The following is a 25,412-nucleotide window of genomic DNA, read 5'->3' on the forward strand; positions in this document are numbered from 1 at the left end:
GTCCATCTTGTAAAACATGCCCACTTCAAAAGCTGGCTGAGAGTCTTGGGTTTACTTGCAAAATACTGCAAAATAGAAATATGCTTATTTGATTGCAATTAAATGTAAAGGAGTTTGAGACTTAGGCTAATTTTGCTCCCTTTTCAATTTACCTCTTGTTTATTTGTTGATTCATTTACTCATTTATTTATTTTTAGGTCAAAGGAGGAACACATTATGGGACGTGAGAATCAGACTTTCAGCAGTGACTTCATTCTTTTGGGACTCTTCTCTTCTTCCCAAACAAGTCTGATCTTCTTCTCCTTGATTTTCATCATTTTTATTATGACTGTAACAGAAAACGCAGTCATGATTCTCCTTATCCGCAGGGAATCTCAGCTTCACACTCCGATGTATTTCCTGCTCAGCCATCTCTCTTTTATGGATATCCTGCATACCAGCAACATGGTTCCCAAGATGATCACTGACTTTCTGGCAGGAAGCAGAATTATTTCATTTGCAGGCTGTGGCTTCCAGATATTCCTATCCCTCACCCTGTTGGGTGGTGAGTGCCTCCTCCTGGCGGCGATGTCCTATGACCGCTACGTAGCCATCTGTCACCCACTGCGCTATCCCATTCTTATGAATGACAACGTCAGCGTCCTCATGGCTGGAGGATCCTGGCTTGTTGGGGCAGTCAACTCCATAGTCCACACGGCTTTCACACTCCACTTTCCCTTCTGTGCCTCAAGAACCACCGATCACTTTTTCTGCGAAGTCCCTGCCATGTTGGTTTTGTCCTGTGTGGACACGACACGCTACGAGCAAGGAGGTTATGTGAGTGGCATCATCTTCCTGCTTGTTCCGTTCTCTCTTATCTCTGCCTCTTATGTCCAAATTCTCCTCACTGTCTTCCAAATGCAATCATTGGAGGCGCGGAAAAAGTCATTTTCTACCTGTTTCTTCCACATGATCGTGGTCATAATGTACTACGGGCCATTTATTTTCACGTATATGAGACCTAAAAAGTACCACACTCCAGGCCAGGGTAAGTTCCTAGCAATATTCTATACCATCCTCACACCCTCTTTCAACCCAATTATCTACAGCATCAGAAATAGAGATGTTTTAGAGGCAATGAAAAATATGCTCAAAAGTAAAATTTTCCATAAAAAATTATAGGGAAAATGCTTGAAGTATGTGTTTTTATATTAAATATTTGGAGGTATCTGTTATTCATATCTTTGGGGAAAAAAAATTAAAGTTTTTTTTTTAATCTCATCAAGTGTGGAAACAAATGGATGTTTCCAAAACCCTGATAATACTAAAGTTGTCCCAGATTTTTGTTTTATAATTACATATATCTAATATTGTATCTATCCCTCTATATTATCAATTATAATCACCAGAGCCACTTAAAGAAAGTAAAAGGTGACTCATGCTTCCATTATTCTCCCGCAAAAATTGTATGAATTTGTAAAAATTATCTTCTATAAATCACATTTTATATATATATATATATATATATATATATATATATATATATATCTCATATATATATGGAGAGAGAGGGAAATCTATATACTTTCTATATTTGTATGAAACTGTTAAATGATATTTAAAAGCTTACAATAACTTATCAAAATTTTATAAAAATTCATAGGTGCAAAGGGTGAAGGTGAGCAAAAGGCACAAACTTGAAGTTATGAGATAAATAAGTCCTGGGTATAGAGTGAACAGCATGGTGACTATCGTTAACAAGGTTATATTGTATATTTGAAAGTTGTTAACAGAGCAGATTTTAAAAGGTCTCATCAGAAGAAAAAAAATTGTACCTATGTGTGGTGATGGGTACTATCTAACCTTATTGTGGACATCTTTTTGCAATATACACATATATCAAAATGTTATGTTTTACACCTAAAATTAATACAATGATATGTCAGTTATATCTCAATGCAATAGGAAAAAATTAAATGTATGATTACTATTATTAAATAAATAATATTTATTCAATGCATATTATTTATAATAATTATAACTAGTAATATATTCATTTAATAGTATTTAATTAAACATTAATGTCATAAGAATATCATTTATTAAAAGGTATTTAATAAGTACCATTTAATTTTATTAACACGGGATTTATTTACTTATTTATTTATTTATTTTTATTTTTTATTGAGTTACAGTCAGTTTACAATGTTGTGTCAATTTCTGGCCTACAGCACAATTCTTCAGTCACACATGAATATACATATATTCATTTTCATATCCTCTTTCACCGTGAGCTGCTACAAGATATTGAATGTATTTGTCTTCGCTCTACAGTATAAACTTGTTTATCTATTTTACATATACCAGTCAGTATCTAACATTTATTAAAAGGTATTTAACAAGTACCATTTAATCTTTATCAACATGGGTTCTAAATATAGAAATGACTTAGTTTTGAAATGCTCAAATCCATGTTTTCTTGCACAACAAAATAAGCAACTACTGTGTGTAAGAATGTCCATACCTTAATTCCATCCTTGTTACAGCCAGCATCCCTGAATCTTTCTTTATTGTGATGTCCAAGGCAGAGGGCGGCACCTCCGCATGGAAGAAATGATGTAGAGAGGGTCCAGCAACACTTTGCTAAGTACAAGCAATTTCTGTCCCTGCCCCCACCTCAGGTTAATTGGAGAAGAATTTAGGGCAACAAAATGCTTGATTACATAATATTACAAAGCAACAATACCACATCTATCATTCTGTCCTCTCCTGGAAGTTTCCAAAACAAGAAAAATTTACAAACTTTGCTTAAAATATCCATTATTTATTGCTTTGTTTTAAAATCTTTGTTAGTCAAGTGATAAATGTATATACATATATGTGCATATATACACTATTTGTGGTAAAATCAAGGTAGAGTAGTCCCGCCTTGTCCACAGGGAGTATGTTCCAAGACCCCTGATAGATGCCTAAAGCCACAGACAGTACTAAATCCTAAATGTAATGTTTGTTTCCTACATATGCTTACCTATGATGAAATATAATTTATAAATTAGGCACAGTAAGTGATCAACAATAATTAACAAAGAAATAGAACAATTATCACCATATACTGTAGAAATGCTATGTGAATGTGGTCTCACAGTGTAAAACTTCTTATGAAGTGTTTACTTCCAGAATTTTCCATTGAATATTTTCAGGCCATGTTTGATCTCTGGTAACTAAAACCTTAGGAAGTGAAACCTCAGATGAAGGTGGACTTCAGTGCTTGTCCTTAGCTAGAAGGGTGAATACAGTATTTGATAAGAATATCCTGAACAATTCCAGCATTTCCACTACTGGGCATACATCCAGAAAAGACAAAAACTCTAATTCAAAAAGATATATGCACCCCCATGTTCATAGCAGCACTATTTACAATAGCCAAGACATGGAAACAACCCAAGTGCCCATCAACAGATGATTGCTTTACAAAGATGTGGTGTATGTGTGTATATATATATATTACTTAACTATAAAAAGAATGAAATGTTGCTATGCACAGCAATGTGGATGGACTTAGGGAATGTCATACTAAGCGAAGTAAGTCAGATAGAGAAAGATAAATGTTATATAATATCACTTACATATGGAATCTAAAAATAATACAAATGAAACTCTATACAAAGCAGAAACTGACTAATGGATTAGAAAACAAACTAATGGTTTACAAAGGGAAAAAAGGAAGGGAAAGGATAAATTAGGAAAATAGTATTGACAGATACAAACTACTGTTAAGTATCACTAGGAGAAATTCAAATAGACTGGAGATACTAGCATTTACATTCAATATATCACATGATACATAGGTTTTCCAGATTCGTTGAAATTAAACTGACATAATTTTGTATAAGTTTAAGGTGCACAACATGTTGATTTGATGCACTTACATACTGCAAAATTATTACCACCGTAGTATTAGTCAACACTTCCATCACACATCACCCAATAGCGTATCTTTTTTGTGGTGAGAATATTTAAGATTTACTTAGAACTTCTGAGTATAATACAGTATTATTACTAAAATCACCATGCTGTAAAATAGATCCCCAGAACTTATCCCCCTTATAACTAGAAGTTTGTATCCTTTGACCAACATCTCCCCATTTCTTCCACTCTCTATCCCCTAGTAACCATTATTTGATGTTCTGTATCTATGAGTTTAGCTTTTTATATTCCACACATAAAAGATATCATATGGTATTTGTCTTTGTCTGATGTATTTGCCTAGCATAATGTCCTCAGGGGTCATGCAAGTTGTCTTAAATGGTGGTTGGATGTCCATTCTAATGTCTGAATGATATTCCAATATTATATATGTACACACACATATACAGTCTCTTTTTCATTTATTTATTGATGGACACAGTTTTTTTCTTAGTATTTTATTATTTTATTTTATTCTTAAACATTTTTTATTGAGTTATAGTCATTTTACAATGTTGTGCCAAATTCCAGTGCAGAGCACAGTTTTTCAGTCATACATGAACATGCATGTATTCATTGTCACATCTTTTTTCGCGCTGTCAGCCACCACAAGATCTTGCATATATTTCCCTGTGCTGTACAGTATAATCTTGTTTATCTATTCTACATATGCCTGTCAGTATCTACAAATTTTGAAATCCCAGTCTGTCCCTTCCCACCCCCTGCCCCCTTGGCAACCACAAGTTTGTACTCTATGTCTATGAGTCTGTTTCTGTTTCTGTTTCGTATTTATGTTTTTTTTTTTTTCCAGATTCCAATCATATGAGCGATCTCATATGGTATGTTTCTTTCTCTTTCTGGCTTACTTCACTTAGAATGACATTCTCCAGGGACATCCGTGTTGCTGCAAAAAAGCGTTATGTTGTCATTTTTGTGGCTGAATAGTATTCCATTGTATAGATACACCACCTCTTCTTTATCCAGTCATCTGTTAATGGACATTTAGGCTGTTTCCATGTCTTGGCTATTGTAAATAGCACTGCTATGAACATTGGGGTGCAGGTGTCTTGATTGGCACAGCTTTTTTCTATACTTTGGCTATTATGAATAATGCTGCAATGAATATCAGAGGGCAGATATCACTTTGAGATCCTATTTTATTTCCTCTGGATATATATCCAGAAGTGAGATTGCTGGAACATAATGTAATTCTATTTTTGATTTTTGAGGAATTTCCTCATTGTTTTTCATAAAGGTTGACGCATTTTACACCCCCGCAAATATAGCACAAAGGTTCCTCAGGTTCTATGTCCTTGATAACACTTATTATCGTGTATCAATTTGAAAATAGCTATTCTAACAGGTGTGAAGTGATATGTCCTTGTGGATTTGTTTAGAATTTCCCTAATGATTAGTGATGTTAAGTACCATTTCCTGTACCTGGTGGTCATCTGTATATCATTTTTTTCCATTTTTCAGTTTTATTAGGTAGAATTGTTACAATTTGACTACACACATACAATATGTTGCATGTAAATACATATACACCATATATTGAACTTTTAAATTTACATATATGTACTGTTCATTGTTTCTAAGAATGTTTAGAGCTTTAACTTTTTAAATGTACATAGTTATCAAAAGAATAAAGCCAACCAAAAAATAAGAATTAATTCAAAAGGATACATACACCCCACTATTAACAACATTATTTATAATTGCCAAGATACAGAAGCATCCTAATTTTACATCAATACATGAAAGGATAAAGAAGATGCAGCAACTATATGTAATGGAATACATAACATAACATAGAAGGATATTTTACCATTTGTGGCCCTTCATTTACTTTTTTTCTCACTTCAAAAACCAGAATTTTATAACTGGCATAAGCATTTCCATTGCATCAAAAACAACACAATACCTAGAAATAAACTTAATTAAGGAGGTTGCCTATACTCTAAAAACTATAAAACACTGATGAAGGAAATTGAAAATGTTACAAAGAAATGGAATTCACAGGTAAACAAAAGCTAAAAGATCTCAGCACCACCAAATCAGCTTTACCACAAATATTAAAGGAACTTCTCTAGTCATCAAACCATAAGAAAAGAGAACAAAAGGAAAAAAAAAGAAAAAGAAAAAAAAAAAAAAGACCTACAAAAGATTGCTTTGGCTCTTCGGGGTCTTTTGTGGTTCCTTATAAATTGTGGAATTGTTTGTTCTAGTTCTGGGAGGAATGTCACGAGTATTTTGATGGGGGTTGCATTGGATCTGTGGATTGCTTTGGGTGGTGTGGCCATTTTGATAGTGTTGATTCTTCAAGAATACAAGAAATCTTTCCATTTCTCTGTGTCATTTTGGTTTTCAGAGTACAGGTAACCACCTTATTTCTAGGTAATTTTTTGGTTTTTGATGTAATGGAAATGTCTCTGCCAGTTATAAAATTCTGGTTTTTGAAGTTAAAAAAATGTGAATGAAGGGCTGCAAATGGCAAAATATCCTTCTTTTTCATGGGTGAGTTGTATTCCATTACATATGTATATGCTGCATCTTCACTGTCTATTCAACTATTGATGTGCACTTAGGATGCGTCCATATCTTGGCAATTGTAAATAATGTTGCTATTAATAGCAGGGTGGATGTATCTTTTTGAATTAATTCTTCTTTTGTGTTGGCTTTATTTCTTTGATAACTACGTAAGTTTAAAAAGCTAAAGCTCTAAACATTCTTAGAAATAATGAACAGTACATATATGTAAATTAAAAATATATGTGCAGTGAAAAAAAAGATCTATCCAGCCATGAAAGACATGGAAGAAACTTAAAAGACATATTACTAAATGAAAGGAGCCAGTCTGAAAAGGCTACAAGCTGTACGATTCCAACCAAATGACATTCTGGAAAAGGCACAGCTACAGAAACAATAAAAAGATCGTGGTTTCCAGGGGTTTGGGGAGAGGGAGGGAGGGAGGGATGAACAGATGGAGCACAAGGGATTTTCAGGGCAATGAAATTGTTCTATATGATACTATAGTGGTGGCTACATGTCATTTTTCATTTTCACAACCCATAGAATGTACAACATCAAGAGTGAACCTTAATGTAAACTATGGACTTTGGTTGATAATAATGTGCCCATGTTGTTTCATCAGTTGTACCAAATATGCCACACTGATGAGGGATGCTGAGGGTAGGGGAGTATATGTGTGTGGGTGGGGAGGGCTATGTGCCAACTCTGTATTTTCTGCTCAATTCTGCTGTGAACCTGAAACTGCTCTAAAAGAATAAAGTCTATTAAAAATGCACATACCTTAATTTAAAAAAATATTTTATTTCTAAAAAGTGCTAACCACCATCTGAGCCTTCAGTCAGTTGTATTCTTTTGCCTGGTTGATAGTTTGAAATATGTAAAGAATTACAAAAACGTGACATAGACAAGAGGTGAGAAAATGCTATTGGAAAAATGGCACTGAGAGACTTGTCCAACACAGGGTTGCCAGAAAACTTCAGTTTGTAAAAATCGTAGTATTTTTGAAGTACATAAAATAAAGCCCAATAAAAGATATATGCTTGTATTTAATGCACTTACCAAATAATAAAATATAAAATATATGACTCCATAAAACTTTAGACACATAATAACATTGGAAGAGTCTGAATAAATACATCTCTTCATTTCCACACTAAATCGACACTTAGCGCATCTGTGAAAATATTTAAAGAAATTATCAGAACTCCTTCCCCGTTCTTGGCCTGAGGCCAATCTGAGTTATCAGTGATTTAACTTACATTAGTGACGTCTCAGTGGACTTTCCCAGGTGAACACACACACAAAATAAGCGTTATCCTTCATCTCCTGGTAAAGAAGTTTAGGGATCTTGGCTGCTGCTGATTCTTCATAAAATTATCCAAAATGTCAAGTGCAGGAGTAAGAGCTGAATGTATACATTTGTTTGTAAAATATTCAAAGAAGACCACTTAGAAAAATAATTTTGATCCTCTGATGATTGTAGGACCGCCGTCAACTATCCAATACAGTGGTGGCATCAAAGTGGGATGATAATAAAAGGCACAGGTACTAATTCAATTTCTATTTTTACTAATAAGCACCTTCTGCAAGTTCTTAAGAGAGTTTTTATTAGAATTAATTAATAACTGCTTTTTATGAAGAACTGACATAAACAATTGATCCTTTGATACATTCAGGCATCTAAGTATTTAGAGAATTGCGGAAAAAAAAAGAATTCAATTGAAATTAGTTTAAAAGATCATATATATGTGTGTATGCAATTAAATATGAATGGATTGCTTACATACGTGTATGCATTTTTAAGACATGAAACTCTCTTTAAACGTGAAACACAAATTGTTAAACAATTCCAGAAAGAAGTGGTGTTAATCCTAATAATCAACTGTGAAATAGTAGAGAAAAATAGTGAAATTAATATTATAGTCAATAGTTGGTATTATTCATGAATGTCTTTCCTGGATTTCTGGTAAATAACACTAAGGTCTATACTAAATGATACCATATTAATAAAAATATGGTCACTTTAAAAATAATGAGCCCACGTGACAAACTATATACTAAAATTTTATTTAAATGCAAATGGAAATTCAAATTTGAGAAGAATGTATTTGTCCATAACTGAAACAAGATATTTCTGAAAAATACTTGAATTTGAAAATAAATAGTATTGATGGAGGAAAGGAATGTGCATTGTGTTCAGAGTCTGTAATAAATCCTCTGAAGATAGAGATTTCGGCTAAGTGAAGAATTATTTAATACGGCATGTGTAAAATAAATTATATTCTCCAGGAGTAAAGCTATTTTCATGCAAGCATATGAGGTAATCACCCAGCTGTTGATTCTACTGCATTAATGCTTTAGGTAGTGTGGATTACTGTCTGGAATAAAATTATTCTAGATTAGAGATGATCAGTTTGGGAAATTAGGGACCTAATCTAAGTGAAAGTTGGTCAAGTCCAGAATCAGAAGATATTAAGGGCCTTTAAGTGTGAATTCCTGCACTTTTTACAACAGGAAGCATTTCGGATATGTTCTATCTGGATGGGAAGGGAAATGAGGGTCTTTGTAAGAGATTAGCTGGAATCATATTGTCATATTGAATATAGATATTTGATGGGCTTACAGGGAGTTTGATGAACAAAGCTAACATATGAGTCCAGATCCTCAACAATGATTGTATTAGGTAGAATTTTATATTTCTTACTTGCATTTGTACGTGAGGGTGTGTACTTGGATTTGTATGTGAGGGTGTGTATGCTTTCCTATGAGCACAGTAGTTACATGATTCCAGGGTAAACTTATAATTGCAAATGCACTTTTAACTTACATGAATCTGTTATTTCCAACTAAATTGTTTCTTGTCAAATTTTATACAAAAATATAAAATGAAACTTATACTAAAGGTGAGATAGTAATGGCTAAATATGAGACATAGCTGAGGTAATAATAGTACATTTAAAAAAATATTCAGAGCATCTTGTGGAAATTATTCAGGTCCTCATAGAAATTGTGTTACAGTTATCCATTTTTTCCCACACACAAATTGTGCTAATTGTATTGCTTTTTGTGTTTAACTTTTGCATTTTATTTTTAACTCTCTGTGCATATCACTAAAATTCCAGTGAAATGGTAATGAAATCAGTGTTTGCAATCTAGGATGCTTTGTCAAAACCCAGCAGGAATGGTACACTAGAACAATTTGTGACCAATACTGCTGAGAAATTTACAGATGAAAATTATGTGGATGGAAATGATATGCTTATGTTGGTGGTGTTGGCAGTGGGGATGATGAAGATGGTAAATGTCACAGGTGCAGTTCAGTGATAACTTATGCAAGGCGCATGCTCTGTTTCCAGTGTACATTACCTCATACAATCTTGTAATAACTCCTGTTTTTCTCCCAGCTTTATTGAGGTATAATTGACAAATAAAAAGTGTATACATTTAAGGTATACAAGTGGATGTTTTGATATATGTACACATTCTGAAAGAATCATCCAATCAAGCTAATTAACATAATCAACCTACTTAGTTATCTTTTTTTCCTGCTTAAATCATGTAATATTTACTCTCCTGTCACATTTTAAGTGTATATTAACGTATTGTTGATTACATTTCCATTTCACTGTGTCAAATCCCCAGAATTTCTTCATCTTGCATGGTGGAAAGTGTCGTCTTTGACCCAGATCTCTCATTTTTCACTCCCTTTAGCCACTGACAACTGCTGTTTAACTCTCTGCTTGTGTGAGCTGGACTCTTTTAGATTCCAGAAATCAGTGTCATCAAGCAGTATTTGCCTTTCCGTGTCTGGCTTCTTTACTTATCATAATGTCTTTTACATTCTACATTTAAAAATTTTATTTATTCATTGATGGACACTTAGCTGTTGTGAATAATGCTGCACTAACAGTAAGACGACAGATGTCTTTTCCTGATGCTAATTCATTCCCTTTGGATATATACCTGGAAGTGAGATTGCTGGATTATATGGCAGTTCCAGTGTTAATTTTTTGAGAAATCTTTATACTGCTTTCCAAAGTGACTGTATCAACTTACATGCCTACCAACAGTGAACAAGGGTTCTCTTTTCTCCAAATGCTCAACAAAGATCGTTAACTTTGTTCTTTGGTAACAGCCATTGTAACATGTGTGAAATTATATTTTATTGTGGTTTTTGACTTGCTCATTCATACTATACAGGCTCAGAGAGTTAAATTCACTATCCAAGCTTACATTTCTAGTAAGTGTACTAGATCTAATTTTGACTGTAAATTATCATTATCATGCTGGTTCAATAAAGTAGAGTAAATTCACCTCCCATCAGAATCCAATCTCAAAGTATATACACTAGTAATCATTTTTATTTATCTCTCAATATATCAGTCTACCTATTATTCTATTTTCTATCTGTTAATGCTGATTCAGTATCACAGAATTTCATGATGGTATATAATTTAGAGGCATACATAAAAAATCTGGATAATTGTAACATATCCACCATTTCTAAGAATACCTGAATAATTTCCTCAAGATGTTCCTTAAATGTAGAAAATACGTTATTGCCTTAATGTGTCTCAATTTTAGCCATTATTATTTTACCTTTATTATGAATTCAATATAAGTTGCATGTACAAATATTGTGTATTCTAAATCTCTTTATGCATCAAAAACTTATGCTTCTTACACTTTATCTTTCTACACAATTAAAATAAGTATTACTTAAATATTGGATGATAAGATTATTAATTCTTAAGTCACTGAAGTATTGCAGACTATATACTCTTTGCCCCTTTTTAGTATAATCTGTTGTGGAAAAACTGGAAGAGGTGGAATTTCATGTAAGATTCCATCAGAGGATACTGTGGAGAATTATCTTGTGTCGGCTCCATCTGTTTCAGAAACATTGAAAACCATTTTGCAACACGGTGCATGTAAGGTTTCTTACATTTTCCCAGTCATTTTTTTTAACTCAGTATGTGTGTGTATATGTCTCTTTGACTTGAAGACTTTCCTCAAAACTCTGATGAGCTTTGGTCTCAGAGCAGTATTACAAGACTGCAAATATCACCGCCCCTATTTGGGTAAAGCATCCTGAGCTTGCTCACTGATGGACACTTCTCTGGCGAATACGCTCATTCATTTCCACTTAGCAGACTCTCTGGAGTTCCCCCTGTCCCTTTAAGTGGGTATTTTTCAAAGTTTCTACTTCCAGAAGTTCCTAAACTCTTTCATCCATGGTTCCCTTCTCAGCTTTCTTCCCCATTTTTTATTCTTTTTTCTTTATTATTGTGTGAGTTGAGTTTTATTATGGAAAGGTGTTAAAAGTATATGCTTATACTCCCACACTTAGGAGAAATGGAAGCAATTTTAATACGGGAGAAAACAAAATAGGAAAAAAGAGGAACCAGTAAGAAAAGGGATCATGAAGCAAAATATGTTCTATAAGCCATGAGAAGCAGATGGACAGAATGCACACCTTTCAGGAGAGCTTGAGCAGAGTTATTGAATCTACAGTGAAACTGAAGTAGAGAAACTCAAGAAAAGGGTCTAATTTAACTACTGCGTTCAGAAATTGGGTAAGGAGGCAAAAGAGAATAACTTTGCATAAATGATATATGGCAATGACATTTATGAAAAACTGAAACACATCATAATACTTGACATCTGTGAAGCTTGATTTGTCATTATTTCACAAGAACTCTAAGAGGGAATATAGATCTGTAACATGAGCTGTTAAACGACTGCAGTTTCAGGCCATATTATGACTTAAATTAAAAAAAAAGTCATTCTGTAAAGTTTATGAACATGTGTTCAAATATGGGTCTATAATTTATGCACTTACATTGATTTTTTATGCATACATTTAAAGTATCAGTTCTGAATTTGATGATAACCTGAATTTATGTAGGGAAATAAAGTATTTGTGTCCTAATTAAGTCATTAGAGTAATATATTATTCTTACAAATTCACAGATTTCTATAAAATATTTTGGACACAGATGTTTGCCTGACCAAGATTTTACTATGAGGCAGATGCTGGTCATATTTCTTTTTCCAAAATAGGTTAGATTGTTCTTTATTTAAAAGCTGCAATGTTTTATCTGTTTATCACAATTTGATTAAAATAATAAATTAAAAACAACTTATTTCTCTATACATAATGTATGTCTGTCTTTAGGGAAAACTAAATGAATACCCCATGGAAAATTACAACGAAACACCTGATTTCATCTTATTGGGGTTATTCCTACCATCAAAAATTGGGCTGTTCATCTTCATTCTCATCATTCTCCTTTTTCTTATGGCTTGGTTTGGCAACCTGTCCATGGTCCTACTCATCCTCCTGGACACCCATCTCCACACCCCCATGTATTTCCTACTTAGTCAGCTCTCCTTCATTGACCTGAACTACATCTCCACCATTGTCCCCAAAATGACTTCCCATTATCTGTTTGGAAACAAGTCTATCTCCTTCATTGGGTGTGGGGTTCAGAGCTTCTTCTTGACTTTAGGAGGTGCAGAAGCATTACTATTGGTCTCTATGGCTTATGATCGTTACGTGGCCATTTGCTTCCCTCTTCACTATCCCAACAGGATCAGCAGAAGAGTGTGTGTGTTGATGATAACAGGATCTTGGATAATGGGCTCTATCAACTCCTGTGCCCACACCACGTATGCCCTCCACATCCCTTACTGCAGGTCCAGGGCCATCAATCATTTCTTCTGTGATGTCCCAGCCATGCTGACTCTGGCCTGCATGGACACGTGGGTCTACGAGTACACCGTGTTTGTGAGCACCACTCTATTCCTCGTGCTGCCTTTTGTCATTATTGCATGTTCCTATGGCCATGTTCTCCTTGCTGTCTACCTCATGCGCTCAGCAGAAGGGAGGAAGAAGGCCTATTCAACCTGCAGCGCCCACCTCACTGTGGTGACTTTCTACTATGTGCCCTTTGCTTACACTTATCTGCGCCCAAGATCCCTTCGATCTCCAGCAGAGGACAAAGCTCTGGCTGTCTTCTACACCGTCCTGACCCCAATGCTCAACCCTATTATCTATAGCCTGAGAAACAAGGAAGTGAAGGGGGCTCTGAGAAGAGTGATTCACAGAATCTGTTTTGTAAAAATGGATACAAACTATTTATCTTAGTCCCCAGCCCTCAGTTATAGATCTATTCACCTGTGTGTTATCATGAAGGGAAATAATATTCCATGCCTAAAGTGACATCACTGAAATTAATCTAGAGAATTAAAAATTAAAGTTTTACATAATAATTTTATATTCTGAGGCATAGGTTTTATTTTTCTTTGTGATCTGTTTTTCCTATCAAGGTAAAGGAAATGTATTTTTAGTTAACTTATGGGCAAAAAAAAGTTTAACAGCAAAATGGAAATGAAAATGTATAACATAATGACAACATTCAGCATATCTGTTCTGCAATACTTTATAATCTCCCAGTATTATTAAATTAGGTCTTGAAAACAATAAATGATTTAGGATGGACGAGGTCTAATTGTAAAGAAAAGAATATTTTATTAAGGTACACTTTTTTTCAGTTTTATTAAGCTTAATTGACAAAAAAATTCCATCACTTTGAGGTTTCCAGTGTGATGACTTGACATACATACACACTGTGAAGTCATCACCACAATCAGACCAATTAACATTTCCATTACCTTACATTGTTCCTTTTTTGATGGGAATAGTTAAAACCTACCGTCTTGGCAAATTTCAAGTATATAATAGAGTGATATTAGCTAAACTCACTCTATTCCACATTAAAGTTCAGAAATTTTTCATCCTGCATATCTGAAAGTTTGTACATTTCCCCTCATTCCCCAGCCTTTGGTAAAGACCGTTGTACTTTCTAGGAGTTTGACATTTTTACATTCCACATGTAAGTGACATCATGCAGTATGTGTCTTTGTGTGTCCAGTGTATATACCTAAGCCTTATGTCCTCCAGGTTCATGCATGTTGTCAGAGTGACACAATTTCCTTCTTTTCTGAGGCTGAATGGTACCCCCATTGTGTGTGTGTTTACCGCATTCTCTTTATCCATTCATCCACTGATAGACATTTAGGCTCTTTTCGTGTTTTGGCTATCGTGAATAATGTGGAATAAACAGGAGAGTGTATATATCTCTTTGTCATAGTGATTTCATTTTATTTAGATATATACCCAGAAGTGAGATTACTTGATCATATGGTAGTTCAATATTTTTTTGTTTTGAGGAAACTTCATGTTGTTTTCCATAATAACTGTACAGATTTGTAGTCCAGTGAGTGAGAGACATCTGAAGTGGTGATTTGAATTTGGATACTTTTTACTCATGTCAGTCAAGCATTTAGTGTTTACCAGGGCACTAACTGATTAAAAGCTTAGCTCATAGAACGCCAATTGGTTATAACTTGCTTCTCACCAAATTTAACGTGGAATTTTTTTTTGCATCGCAAGAAACCGATGAAAATATCATAGCAATCTGGAAAAATGTAACAGTTGTTTGCTGTTCAACAGTTTCCCTCATCTCACTTAATTACATTACTTTAAAATTTGGAGAAATCTAAAAAAATATTTCTTAAAACAAAAATATTTAAAGAGCAAAAAAAGACAATTGCTGCTTAACACCAATGACCAGATAATTACTAAGCACTTCGTATGTTGTGGGGGACACAAAGATACAGCTCACAAAAATGATGAGTCAGTATGACAATTTCAAGCTAATATAAACTTTTTATTCTTTCATTGCAACAAACCAAAGTATCATAAAAAGTCTGATGTTTTCTAACTGAACATTTTCAAGATCCCTCTCAATGGCTGTAATGACTGACTCACTCCAGGTTCTCACCTTCTCTTTCTCTTTACTAGAATATTTTGTAGCAAGATTTTCCTACTGACTCAAAATGGGATTTGGAACCTAATATGATCAGCTAGGGTTCTTAACTAGAAAAAGACAAAGTCAATCCATTTTAAACTGATCATACTAAAAATAATTGAAAGACCTATAAAATCTTGAGAAATTAGGTGAATTATGTCTGAAGACTCTTCAGTCATGAGGACTGGCCAATATGATCCTGGAACGAGTCTTGTGAAGGTACCACTGTTCCCTTCAGGGTGCTATTTATAGCATCAGAATCATATTATAGGCTCCTATAATATGATATAATAGAATATAAGAGAAAGAGGACAGAAAACATATTTAAAGTAATAATGATAAAAAGATCCTTCCCAAATCTGGGGAGAGAAACAGACATCTAGCTCCATGAAGCCCGGAGAACTCTAAATTAAAGACGTTTTCACTGAGACACACTGTAATTCAGGAATCAAATATGTTTAAAATCATTTTTTAAACATATTTTAAAATTTAATTGGCTCAGTATTTCCCTTTTCCAAATGAAAGGTGTAGTTAATTCACTTATAAAACTATGAGAAATATAAGAATATTTAAGGTATGATCTGCAATAAAATTACATTGCTGAATATTTTCTACACTTGATCTTAGCCAATAGGCTGAGAAGTGATGTTGAATATTTTCTAAACATCATTCCACCGAAGTATGATGATCATTTTTACAAGCTTAACAAGTGAAAGTTGTTTTGTAGTTTAGTGAATATTTCCAACAGAATGGAAATATAACTGAAAATATATAATACCTAAAATCAATGAAAGAAAACTTCCATAAGTGTGATATGTTAAGAATTTCTGCTTATATGTTTTTTTTAAACTAACCACATTCCATTTAATGTATTAAATGTTTGGTTAATGCATTCAAAACTGGGAGCCAAATTCATGCACATATCATTACTGTACAGACATATCATTACTGTACAATTACTGAACTATGATATAGAAAATATATGTTTTAATAAAGTTCAGGGACATAATAATACTGGAAAAGTCTGTATAAAGATGTTTTCTTCACTACTGTATTGACCCTAAATGCACTCGTGAAAACATCTAAAGAAGTTCTCAGAGGACCTTCCCCCAACTTGGCACACGGCCATCACAGCCTAGTAGTGAATTTACCTACATTCCAAGTCTCAGTGGAAATTTCTATGTGAATCCAAAAAAGAAAAGCATTAGACTAAGTCTCCTGGTAAAGAAGGTCTAGAATCCTAGAATCATGATTGCTCTTGAGTTTCCATGGAGATGTTTAAAATGTCAATTGCAGAGATGAAAGATTAATATATGTACATTTGCTTGGATAATTTTCAAAGACGTTTACTTGGAAAATGACTTCATTTATATGATGATGGTTGGACTGCTGTCAGCTAATTAAGCCAGAGAGTTTGTGAAAATACAGAAATAATAAAAGGTACTAATACTAATTGTATTATTCTTACTCACCACAGAAGAGGAGGGACTCTTGAGCAAGTAGGTAAGAGAAGTTTATGTGGAATTCAGTACTTTTTTATATAATAAATACATCTAGGCATCTCGTTAGCCAGAGAACTCCAAAGAGAACATTTTAATTGACTGAGCTTGGCATAAACAAAAGATACAAATACTTTGTACTAAAATATGTGTCCTTAAAAATAGATGGGCTGCTCACTTAGTCACATTTTTTTAAAAAGATATGAAGCTCTTTTTAAACTTAAAATGTGTTATCATACAATTCTGAGAATTGATCTGATTTTTAAATGATTGATTGTAAAATCACAGGAAAACACTAAAGTTGATAATAAAGGCAGCTCTTGATACTGTCTTTGAATTACTGTTCTGGATGTACGATGAATAATACATGGGCTTACCCTTAAAGTACACCGTATTCTGAAATATAATTGAGACTAATCATGGTATTCTGTGAAAAGTATATAATAAAAGTTTACATGAATTTTAAGAGGATGTCAAGTATAAGAATTTACTTGGCCAAAATTGAACTAAGATATTTATAGGGAAAAAAAACAAAAAGAAAGTTGAAGGAAGAGCGATAGTCATTAATGAAGTGTGGATGCATTGTATCCACAGCTCTTGATGTATTCCCTGGAGATGGGATAAATTGCAGCCAAGTGGAGAATGCTTTAAAACAGGACCAGTAACACAATTTCTATTCCTTAGGAGTTGAGATGCTTTCCATGCAAGCATGCTGTGTAATCACATAGGTGCTAATTCTGCGGTATTAAGCTTTGGGCAGTGTGGGTTACTGTTTGGATGGAAATCATTCAAGACTGAAGGTAACCCGTTTGGGAAATGAGTGACGCATTGTATGTAAGAGTTGGTTAAGTTAGGGAAAAAGCTTTCAAAGGACGTTTGAGGTTGAGCGAGTGGCTGTACTTTATACAATGTTGTTCAGGAAAAATTAAAGAGTATGAAATGGACAACAGATGGTGGTTTTGGAGCTGACTCGTAAATGTGCTTTCTGAATGCAAAGTGAGAAGAGGGTCTTGGAAGATGCTTTGGATGTGCTCAAGTGATACTTAACACTTAAGAATCACAATCCTCAATAAAGATTGTGAAGGACAATCTACCTTATTTTCTACTTATTATAATAGCTTTTATAAATGAAGAGTGATTACTTGGCACCCATTATAATCTGAATACTACTTCCTACCTATTCTTTTACCTCACATGAGTCCACAGTTTCTAATCAAAACCTAGAAATTGCTTCTCTGGATTTTATATGAAAAAAATGGTTAAAGTAATGTTATATATATTAATGGCTAATATTACTATCTATGGATAATTATATATAATATATATAATTTAAAGGATAACTTCTAAAAATAATCCAGGTAACAAATAATATGTTTTGTTCTAGTTATTCATTTTTTGGTTATCAAACACAAACTACATGACATTGAAGTGGCTTATGCTTTTAACTTTGGCATTTTATTTATTTGTTTTTTAAAATTTCCTGTACACATCAATAATTTTCTAGTGAAAGAGTAACAATTCCTGAATAAACAAACTTGTAGAGATTTTGTGCATATCACATACACGAAAACAATTTGAAATCGCATCATCAAGCGATTGTAGTGATAAGTGAGATAAATGTAAACAATGGTGATGGCAAGTTTTATCTAATGGACAGTTAAAATATTCCAGTGTTTCTTTGTGCCTATTCCACATAAAAGATACAGATTAAGATAGTTATTAAATGCTCTAAACTTAAATTCTTTATATGTAGGTGAGCTAGAATTATATCTAGTTTGCAACTTCAGCGCTCTCTGACGGGTTGAGTCATAAAGCAGACTGAAAGCATTCTCATTGCAAAGCAAAATTTGAAGGACGCAAACTTACAATCAGTTTCTGTCTTTAAAAATGCCTGTCTACCTGATTGCCTGTTTATTAATGCTGATTCATCATTGGACAAGTTCATGGAATGATATGAATTATAACACACAAAACATACATACACAAATACTCACTGTGTATTCTAGGTCTCTTTATATTGTAAACAATATGGATCTCAAACTTTACGGGTTCAAAAATTAACAATACCCATCACTTGATTATTAAATACTATCAAAAAACGATTACAAATTATTCTGTACTCTTTGCCCCTTCTTTAGTTGATCCTGCTGTGGAAACGCTTGAAGGAATAGCCTTAGGTAGGTCTCCATGTAAGGGTACCACGGAGAACAAGGCTTTTCTAGACTCCAGAGGACACCGTCCTGGGTAACATGATTCTGATTCTATAAAAGCCATGTGGCAGTGCTGTCAATTCTAGATAAATGATGGCAATGAAAAGTAACTCAATACAGACGTTGAGATTGACGTATGATCAGTCCATTTTGCGGAACCACAATTGACTTCATATAACTAATGCATTTAAAGACCTCCCAGTAAAATTAACCTGGTAACCAGGTTTACTGATTTCCCGGCCCTGCACATGAATGAGGCAAGTCAGGCTGGGGAAGCTCAAGAATATTAGGGTATCTTAGGGATCTTAAGAATGGAGGAGGTTATCCTCTGGTGGAGAGGGTTTTGTGCTTTAGACACTTTTCAGATTTCTTATAACATTCTCAGCAAAGCCAATTTACAAACGCTTCTTATGTGAATCTACACCTTGCTGCATCTCTGTAAATAATCACACCAGCTTTCTTTTGTAATCAAGAATGATCCTTGAGACTAGTTTTGATGAAAAGTGAGGAGAGAGTAAGGTATAAAAATATACTTCAGTGGAAAATTCTGCATTATCTAGTCTCTAGAGGACACTCTTCCGTGTTTTCCAACAGCCTTGAATAATTCACTGCATATATCTGTGATTCAGTTTTTTTATCTTTATAAGAATTAAACCCTAGTTTTAAAACCTTTATGCTCTATAAAACACATGAATCACTAAAATGAGGCTTTTTCCAGTATTTTATTTTCAACTCTAAATATAACATAGGAAGAAAAAGATCTGCAATGAAATCGATGCATATTGATTTCGAGAGATGGTCATATGTAATTCACTTTGAAATTTGGGCAGCATTTGGATGGTTTTGTTTATCATATAGAATATGTATATCTACAATCTGAATTGGACGGTGGATAATGGTTGTTTCTTTGCAAGTGAATTCTCCTAGGTAGGGACAATTTTGTGCTGGGAGTAAAACATGAATTGGATTTCATGCAGCTGCTTTGAGAGACCATTTTTGTAATTTATGTGTGTGTGTATATATTAGTAAATAGAATATGTCAAAATGAGTGAACTAGAAACACTGAAATAACTTTATATGTGTTTTAAGAAACTTTTCACATATACTCTTGACCTTCTGCCACATACATATAATTTCTATTTTGTAACTTCCATTTCTTTTTTTCTTTCTTCCTTTTCAGTTCTTTTTCGTTTGTTTGTGAATAAAAAGCAGCCCACCCTTATTTCAGATTCATTATCTCAAAATATTTAATATTTGAGGTATAAGGGAGGGCAGATAGGAGATACATTCAGGCAAATGGATAGATAAATAGACAGATAGACAGACTAGACAGATAGGTAAATAAATCTGGGAATCCACCTCCCCAATATATATTTTAAGGTAAAATCACTTTAAGTCTCTGAATCTCAGTTTTCATGATTTATAAAATGTCAGCAGTGTCAAGGTCAAGAGATAGTGGTCAAGATTAAATTCAATTTAATCCTGGAGCATATCCTGAGATATTCCAGGTGCCAAGATGGCAATAAAAGTTTTCACCTTTTACTTTCTCTTTTATTTAGGACATGGTCCAGATTCAAGTTTTGTTTATTCTCGTAAAAAAAAATCAGTTATTTTCTGCTTGCTCGTCCATTTTACAGTGTAATTAATGCTGATGCCTGTGTTGCAATATTTTAAAATAAATTTTAAAAATCAAAGAGATTCAAAATGTTTTGAAATTAAAATGGATTTTATATTGTTCTTCCAGTGGATAAAAACAAAATAAAACGGGAAAATAAGCTATTTGAATTTTATTGTAACCTAAGAAAAAAATCCCCTCTTCACATTAGACCTTGAAGAGTTCAAGGGTGATATTTAATAGTCAAAGTTGCTTCCCTGTCAATGCAGGGGGTCTGTTAAGTAATATATTACAGAATACTAGAAACAATACAACATAAAAGCCCAAAAAATTTCCATTGGTGGTAATGATACATGGAATCAAATATGAGTTATAATGTACCATTCATTTTTTTTTTTTTTTTACATTTGGCATTTTTTTTTTCACCGTTAGAGTGTGATATTAACTACCTCATGGAAACATTTTTATAGACAGACATATAAAATATATGTGATAGGAACAATTATAATTTCATCGGCAGTTTCAAATATTACATTATTAACTTGCTAATAATTAAATTACTAATATAAATTGTATACTATTGGAAAGTCTCACATGCTAATTGTGTTGAATCCAAAGGTATTTATAAAACAAGTTGCTGTTCCTTTTTTTTTTTTTTCCTTTTGCAAGTTTTCAGAGGCCACATTTTATTGGAAGATCGATTTCTCTGCGTAAGCTGAGGACCCTGCTGTAAGTTTTGAACAATATATTTGGAGCTCCAAATATAAAATAACTTCACTTATATTCAAATTACTTTTTTGACTGATTCATTGTAGTAAATATACGTATTACAAAATTTACCATTTTATCCATTGTTAAGTGTATGGGTCAATGACATTGAGTACATTAACAATATTGTGCAGCCATTACCCACATCAAACCAGGATACGTTATTTTCTTACTCAACTGAAACTCTTTACCCATTAAACACTAACTCTTCGTTCCTGTAATCTCCCAGGCCCTCGCAACCACCATTTCAATTTTCATCTCTATAAATTTTATCACCCTGAGTAACCCATGTATGTGGAATTAGGTGTATGGCTTATCATGGCTGGCTTATTTTACTTAGTATAATCTGTGCATGCTTCATCCATTTTTGTAGCATGTAACAGAATTTCCTTTCTTTTGAAGACTGAATAATACTCATATATATTTATGTATAAATATACATATATAATATTAATGTATGTGTGTGTCTACATTTGTGTTGGTGGACATTTGTGTTGCTTCCGCCTTTTAGCTATTGAGAATAAATCTTCTAGGAACATGGGTATAAAAATACCTGTTGGTAGATAGACTCTGCTTTCAATCATTTTGGACATATACTCAGAAAGGCAATTGCTGGATCACATGATGGTTCTATGTCTATTGTTGTAAAAAATTGCAATAGCATTATTCATAATGGTTACACCATTTTGCATTCCTACCAGTATTGCACACATCCTAATTTCTTCATATCCTTATCAACACTTTTTTTTTTCCTGTACTGTTTTTAATAATAGCCATCACCTAAGAGTGAGATGTGGTATCTTACTGTAGTTTTGATTTGAATTTTCCTACTAATTAGTGATATGGAGGAACCTTTCCTGTGTTTATTGGCAATTTGTATAACTTCTTCGGAGAAATGTTTAAGAGCTTCCCCCATTTTTAAACTAGTTTCTCTTGTTGTTGAGTTATGTATTTCTTCATATATTTTTATATCAATGCATTATCTGATACATATTTTGCAAATATTTTCCATTCTGTGAGTTGGTTATTCATTCTACTGATAAAGTTCATCAATTCACAGTTTGTTAAAAATTTTGATAATGACCAATTTATCTATATTTTTATTCCTGTTGCACACATTTTTGGTGTTATATCCAAGAAAGAACAACCTAAATGCAATGTCATGAATCCCTTTCCTTATGGTTTCATCTAAAAGTTTATACTTTTAGCTCTATGTTTAGCTCTTTGATCCATTTAAGTGAATTCTTGTACACAGTGTAAGGCAATCGGCCCCATTTTGTTAATTGCATGTGGATATCCAGTTTTCCCAGCAGCATTTGGTGGAACAAGGTCCCCTGGGAATGGCTTTTGAGACTTTTGTCAAAAATCCTCTGACCACATAAGTGAAATGTTTTTATTTATGTTTTTGTATCTCTATTTTACTTGGTTGGTTTATGTCTGTCTTTATGCCAATACTCCTCCGTTTTTATTATTGTAGTTTTGTAAAAAGTTTTTACTCAGGATAGTGAGCTTTTCAATTCTTTTATAAGATTCTTTCCACTATTCTAAGTACCTTGAGATTTCATGGAATTTTAGGATGTACTTTTTTATATTAATACCAAAAATCTAATCGGGATTATGACAGACATTTCGTTGCATCTGTAGTTTTCTTGTGGTAGTAATTCCATCTTCATATTCAGTTTTCCAACATTCTTTGCCTTCTTTGTTAAATTTATTCCTTGGGATTTTATTCTTTTTCATGATACTGTAAATGTAATCATTTAAAAATACTTCTTAGTATTATATATTATTAGTGCATAGAAATAAAACTTACTTTATGTCCTACGACTGTGCTGTATTTGTTAATTAGCTCTCACAGATTTTTGGTGGACTCTTAACAATTTTATGTTGTTTGTTAACTAAGATAATTTTACTTCCAGTAGTGCGTAAATTAGAATTGCCAAAGTGGGCATCCTTGCTTTTTCTCCTCTTAAAGGAAAAATTTTTCAGTCTTTCACCGTTGAGTATAATGTTATTTGTGAGTTTGATTTTTAACTGTACCATCAGTTTGACATCACTTAAATATCTTTTTCAAGTGAAGCAAGCGTATGATCTCAATAGCTTACAGGATGAAAGAATGGTTTCATAACCCAGTCCTCTTGATCCCCAAGGCAAATATTTTATATTATTTTAACACTTTGTACCCTCTATTTATCCATATTTTTTAGCAATATTCTTATTTTCTAATGCTTAAATGAATAAATTTCAAACATCTCTTGACTCTACTGCGGCCACTGTGTATGAAGACTTTCTCCCTCCGCATCTCCCCACCTCCAACTATCTTTCTCCCTCTCCATCCTTTCACAACATGGATACGTCCCACTTTGTGTCTGGGGTGGCAAGGTTGGCAGTGTTGTTCCAGGATGTATTTGTAAAATACAAAAATATAAATTAGTGTAAAACATGAGGATATTTTAGTATTTCTACCCAAATAGTCCTTCTCATTATTAGTATTTTCTCTGTCAGGACACTTTTAGGACAATATATTTATTTATATTTATTGAGAATTGTCTGAAAATATTTTCAAAAGGCATTTGGAATTTTCAAGGAACTATTGACAATAAAAGTTTTCACTTAGTTTTCAGTATTCTGTTCATACTGTTTGCATATGGCGGCTCATAAACACAAGTTCTGAAAAAAAAGTTTTTTGGATGCTATTAATGCCATTATTATTTTGCTACATGCATTTCTAGGAATGAAAATAAGCATGCATTTGTTCCCTTACATCAATTATCTAATTCTCCTATCCTTTCAAATTGACAATCTTTTTTCGTGTTTTTGTTGATGTTCTTTTATTTTAATTTGGGTGTATATATGTATATTTTTTCATTTTGTCTATGAAACTTTCACTTATTATTATTATTTTTTTAATTTGCAAGCAACTTTGTTACCTGACACTTTCTTTTACATATATTATGATGTTTACTTTGTGAAATAATACTGTCTCATACATATTTGAAGATTCAAGTCTTTTTTTAAAAATGTATTCTTTTCTACATTTTCCCAATCATTTTACCTCATTGTACATTCATTTATGAATGTGTACTTGTGTTTGTGTGTATGTGTACATGTATGCAACTTCCTCTTCCATGTTACAGATTTGCTTAAAAGTATGGTAACATGGGGGTCTAAAAGAATATTTGCAACTAAAACACGGTATAATCTGTAGGGTTTGTCTGTTTACAATGTCTCTGGAGAATTTCTCCTCCCATTTCCACGAAGAAGACTCCGAGGAGGCCATTTTGTTTTTTCCGTGTAAGTGACTGATCATTCCTCTAACCAGATTCCTTCCTCAAAGGGTCCTGAAATATTTCATCTCTTCTTGTGCTTTATGCTCTCCTGTTCTCTTTTAATTTATGATATATCTATTTTTTTTATCATCAAGATAATTGGGATTTAACAGGGAGATATTTTATATATGTGCTTAAATTTACACACTAATCTAAAATTGGAAAGAGTTTTAAGTACAAGAAAATAAAAGGTAAAAATTAAATGAGTAAGACAAAGAAAATAAAAGGTAAAAATTAAATGGGTATGACAAAGAAAATAAAATGTAAAAATGAAATGAGTAAGACAAAGAAAATAAAACATAAAAATTAAATGAGTAAGACAAAGTGCCATGAAGCAATGCTTAACACTTAAGTGTTACGGAGAGACATGAAACACATGCTGTCCAGGAGAGCTTGAGTAGATTTATGAAATCCACAAGGAATGTGATGCATAGATATGCAGGCACAGATTCTACATGAACTACAGCATTCAGAAACCCCTCTCTTCTGAGGATGCAGAAGACATTGACTTTGTTTAATTGCTACATGACAATAAAGATTCATTCCAGATTTCACAACAGATTATTTAAGAACTGTAGCATTTTAAATAATACACAGTCTGACTAAAATAATAACTTGAAATAGTTTATTGTTTTAGA

General features: G+C 33.2%; 2 protein-coding genes across 2 annotated transcripts; both read left to right on the plus strand.

The window, feature by feature from the left end:
- The first annotated feature begins 216 nt into the window (after positions 1-216).
- On the plus strand, positions 217-1,161 carry LOC105093521 (olfactory receptor 2AJ1). The gene has a single exon (XM_010985396.3). The coding sequence runs from the start codon at positions 217-219 to the stop codon at positions 1,159-1,161; it is 945 nt and encodes a 314-aa protein (XP_010983698.3).
- An 11,458-nt stretch (positions 1,162-12,619) lies between these two features.
- Positions 12,620-13,627, plus strand: LOC105093522 (olfactory receptor 2L3-like). Its single transcript, XM_064484622.1, has one exon. It carries the CDS (start codon positions 12,677-12,679, stop codon positions 13,625-13,627), a length of 951 nt encoding a protein of 316 aa, XP_064340692.1. The 5' UTR covers positions 12,620-12,676.
- Positions 13,628-25,412: the final 11,785 nt, after the last annotated feature.

The sequence above is a fragment of the Camelus dromedarius genome, chromosome 3 (genome assembly GCF_036321535.1).
Source record: "Camelus dromedarius isolate mCamDro1 chromosome 3, mCamDro1.pat, whole genome shotgun sequence".
NCBI lineage: Eukaryota > Metazoa > Chordata > Mammalia > Artiodactyla > Camelidae > Camelus > Camelus dromedarius.

Bases quoted from the DNA above. Each gene is read 5' to 3' on its own strand.
- LOC105093521 (XM_010985396.3), top strand. From the start codon at position 217: ATGGGACGTGAGAATCAGACTTTCAGCAGTGACTTCATTCTTTTGGGA.
- LOC105093522 (XM_064484622.1), top strand. From the start codon at position 12,677: ATGGAAAATTACAACGAAACACCTGATTTCATCTTATTGGGGTTATTC.